The sequence below is a fragment of the Channa argus genome, chromosome 12, assembly GCF_033026475.1.
Source record: "Channa argus isolate prfri chromosome 12, Channa argus male v1.0, whole genome shotgun sequence".
Classification (NCBI taxonomy): domain Eukaryota; kingdom Metazoa; phylum Chordata; class Actinopteri; order Anabantiformes; family Channidae; genus Channa; species Channa argus.
The window spans coordinates 8,598,539-8,602,779 of record NC_090208.1 but is presented as its reverse complement, the minus strand read 5'-3'; the positions used below and the strand labels follow the sequence as shown (position 1 = coordinate 8,602,779).

The 4,241-nt window shown below is 35.0% G+C and overlaps 1 protein-coding gene across 2 annotated transcripts; it reads right to left on the bottom strand.

The window, feature by feature from the left end:
* Positions 1 to 702: 702 nt before the first annotated feature.
* On the bottom strand, positions 703 to 3,909 carry LOC137138163 (ladderlectin-like). 2 transcript variants are annotated; one of them, XM_067525167.1, is made up of 7 exons: positions 3,843 to 3,909; positions 3,664 to 3,753; positions 3,517 to 3,552; positions 2,853 to 2,962; positions 2,604 to 2,738; positions 2,412 to 2,523; positions 703 to 1,086 (listed from the first exon to the last, which is right to left on the bottom strand). In XM_067525167.1, exons 2-7 carry the CDS (start codon positions 3,722 to 3,724, stop codon positions 1,004 to 1,006), a joined length of 537 nt encoding a protein of 178 aa, XP_067381268.1. In that variant the 5' UTR covers positions 3,725 to 3,753; positions 3,843 to 3,909; the 3' UTR covers positions 703 to 1,003. The 2 variants fall into 2 exon arrangements, with proteins under 2 accessions (XP_067381268.1, XP_067381269.1); XM_067525168.1 differs by having other exon boundaries at positions 3,664 to 3,749; positions 3,843 to 3,860.
* Between the last annotated feature and the right edge of the window lie 332 nt (positions 3,910 to 4,241).

The window sequence follows — 4,241 nt, the reverse complement described above, 5'->3', positions numbered from 1 at the left end:
ATAAATAAATCAGTTTACATTCTTACCCTGATCTTATGCTCATCACTTTAGTAAAGTTCAGAAAAACTTGAAGATGCAAAATAAACAGGATCATAATCTGCATTACTACAGCAAAGGGTGTCATTGTTTTTGTAAAAAAAAAAAAAAAGTAAATTTGCATAAATACATTTAGAATACAAATTGAACAAGATTTTTGATTTTAAACTTAGAAATTATACATTTTAGTTTTCTATTCTATGTGCATATGCTGTACAGTAGCTTTATAAATTCAGTTTTACGCTAAGATATATTTGATATACACAAGAATAATAATACTCTCTCACTCACTCACTCTTTGCTTCCTTGCATTTGTAACAAACTTACTATGTTAGTGTTTTATTCTGCAACATATGAGCTGATGAAGTCTATCACAGCATGTGGACACATGCCTGCACTGCAAACGTGAAGCCTCATTTACCAGATAACGATAAAGATGTTAAACAATTAAATTATTTAAACATTGTTGAAAATAAAACTGTGTCAGAAACTTAGGAATAATATATAATGAACATAAATATTATTTATTTAGGCATATTGATACACGTTTAAAGTTTAAATTAAAGGTCACGTTTAAAAAATCACACATTTTGTCATTATATTTTGTTTTGTGATACAGAAGATTCGGGAAACCTTAGAAAAGATATGAGACACACAGAGACCAGCTTGTTTTAATGCTTGAGAATTTTTATTTAAGACAAGAAAGAACAGTTCACTCTGCAGAATAAAGGTGCGTTAAGAAACCTTCTTCCAAACATTCACTTTGTTCTTATTAAAAGCACAAACCCAAAGACACAATCCAGCTCCTGTTTCTGTCACTTAAGTAGCATCACAGCGATAGAAAAGTTGTGAAAGTGAAATGAGATTATCAAGTTATAAATGAGATCAGTAATACAAAGACAGATGAGATAACCGCCAACATGTCCATAGATGTCTGTGGTCAATTTTGACGGGTAAAGACATTGCCTCAGCCTCTGTGCCAGGTATGTCTTTTCTTTGCGCAGACAGATGGACGACGAACGTAACATTGAAGATCATCCCAGCACCAACCTGTTAAAATACCAAAAACATGGTGGACGGTCAGGACTACACAAACCAAACAGAAGGAATGTCTGATTGAGATTAGATTAATTCCATATTTTTAAACACTTTGCTCTTCAAACCAGTGGTTCCCTAACTTATTTTTAGAGCAGGGCCGCTTCAAAGAAAATCTGAGGCACACCAGGCCATAAACATTATGCCAAATGAAGGAAGCAGTATCATGTTTAGTGATGGCACAGTGCTTGAACGCAATGTGAAGACTGGTTGAAATTGTGTGATAGTGTGATCAACCCAGATCAACCTGTGAGTCATTCCACAGTTAGAGAAGTAAACATCTTTTTTCTTATCACTACAGCTGTTTCCTTCAAGAGTTGAGCTTCTTTTTTTAAATGCCGACATTTTGTGGAAAACTACAATTCGGGGTGATGCAATGTGGAACATTGACTTTGGCGATAGTGAGCATTAAACCTTTGTCTTTAAACCAGATCTGGACTTTTGTCTCTTCTGTTGAGTTAATAAGTCCAGGTTTGGTGGAGTTGGATGATGTAAATACTGCAACACACAGCTGCAAGATCTTCTAAAGGTTTTAGACTAAATATAGAATAAATCCAGGTAAAGTGGGACGTCTTTGTTGATGTATGTCATATGTCTGTTTAGTCAATAATTGAATGCATATATTCATGTAGTGCAACGTCTTCTGTACTAAGTGGTGGAAGAAGTATCAGTTAATATTTATGAGCCACTTAATTTGTCTTTGAATATTAGAACTCGTAAAAGTGCAGCTGGTTTTATTGAGTTTATGGGGAAATAAAAATCACAACTGCTGTAACTGATTCATGTGAGAGGAAGACAAAACCAAGGTTGATCTGCGAAAATTTGCTTTCATTGACGTAGTTTTTTGGACTACTGGATAATTTGACCTCTTTTAGCCTCAAACAGTTAAATTAAACCACGTGAGACGTTTAGAAGGTAAGACCTGTCTTTGAAGGAAGTGCTTACACTGTGCGGTTGCATATCACATTTTTAAAGCCTGTACAATATTTAAACATTTTAAAATTTTAATTTGAAAAGTAAATTGTATTTTTGACACATTTGTTCAGAATACAAGTAGCTTATTCCAAATCTTTACTTTAGCATAGTACTTGAGAAAATGTGCTTTCTGTTGATGCCAGTCTGTTGGAAAAAGCGACTGCTAAATGACTATTCATAAATTTTAAATTGTAGACCTGCTGTTGCTGTGTTTATACTTTTAATAAAATGTTTGATATTGTTTTTAAATATTTAGTATTTTATGTAAAGCATATTTGTAATGTGTAGAATGTAATTTGATTTACCTCTGTGATTCATTTGCAAACAGTGCTGCCCACCACTGCCGTTATTAGGTTCTCGAGGACACCAGCGTGAATAGCGGAAAACACTGCCATCACTCCAGAGCCAAGTACGTTCCTACATGAAAAATCAAATAGATTAATACATTTCAACACATTTTTAATAAAAAACTGTGTTGCCTAAGGATAATAAAATACCTGTTGTGCATCAGATCCTCCAATCCATGCTTCTCTTTTGGCATGAGTGGCAACAAATATCAGCTTCCGAATCCGTTGGTATTCGTACCTGCTGTGCACTGATGCAAGGTTTGCACCAATGGACTGACAGTATTTCTGCAGTGGCAAAAGCAAAAAGAATGAAGCCACCAAAAGCAGAACAGTAGCAAAGTTAAACGATAACGCAGATTTACTGTGAAAGTTACAAAACAGAATGAGCTTTGTAATTACCTCTGCTTGAGACCAAGTCATGGGTTTGGGAACGTAGTAGAAAAGGCGATTATTAATGCGAGACCAACCACGAAAGTATAACAGGTATCGCTTGTCCAGGTTGGTGAGTTCTGAGCACAATTAAAGAAAAGTTGATGAGTATTATATACAGTAAGTTTACACAGCAACAAATTACTCAAACTGTTCAATACAAGTGATCAAGAGCATCCAATAATCTTTGTTCCCTTCACATTTTGATCCTTTGCACCTGTGTTTAGGAGTTTCAGTTAAGGCTTATAGTAACTTGATATATGTACAGTATATGTCTAATATATAAATACATTTATATATTAGACATTCACCTAATTTAAAAAAAATGATGATAAAGTTTACTTAGAAAATAGATCAATAGAATGAACAGCATTTGTGTTGCTTGTACAGTACAGTTTAGTAATAACAGGGTAAGTATGAGATGAGAATTTTGGAAATGAGGCAATAAAGGAGTAATAACAATATTACAGGGATATTATTGAACCAGTGACCCTGTGGTCCATGGACGACTGCTTTAACAACTGAGCTACAGCCGCAGTTTTATCATGAAAATTACAAAAGTAATGCAAATGTATTATATAAGCAGTGGATAACACATGGGTGAATAGTTTCTAACAATAAAACACACACTGACCTGTTTGATCATTTTTGGCCTTTTCTTCTTCAACACCTGGACAGTATGAAACAGCAGTTATTGATGTGGTTGATCTCTTATTACTACACACATAGAAACAGAGACAATGACGCTGTGTCTTTTTATTCAGTTCTCAGAAATACTGACCTGCTGCTCCAACCAGAACCACCACAGCACAACCAAGGACGCACACAGCCAGAATCTTCATGGCAGAGGTGAGATGATGCAGATTTCTACCTTTAGTTAAGAGAACAAACGTGTTAGTAAGACGTCTTACACAGTGACTGTCAGTCACACATATGATGGTTAATGAATATGTATCAAACCTGCTGTAAAACGACCTCTTCTTCCTTCTCAGTATCAGCTCGTAGCTTCAGTCCTCAGCTGTGGAGACAACAAATAAGACAAAGACCAGCTCTTATATGCAGCTTCATATCTCACCATCTCTGACAAAATGAGGAACCACACACAGCACATATAATTGTAATAATATTATTAAGAAAAATAGTCTTTGGAAACTCAAAGAAGAATGAGATTCAACAAACAGCCACTTTATTATTGATTGAATAAATCTGAGGTTTTCCTAAAACTTAGTCCAATTAGGTCTTTCCGGTGACACACAAGATTTGATGCCTGCAGATGCCCGTAGTGTTAAGGCCCTATAGCCTGTAGTTAATATACATTTAAATTACAATGATATTATGATTCCATAAACCATACACCAT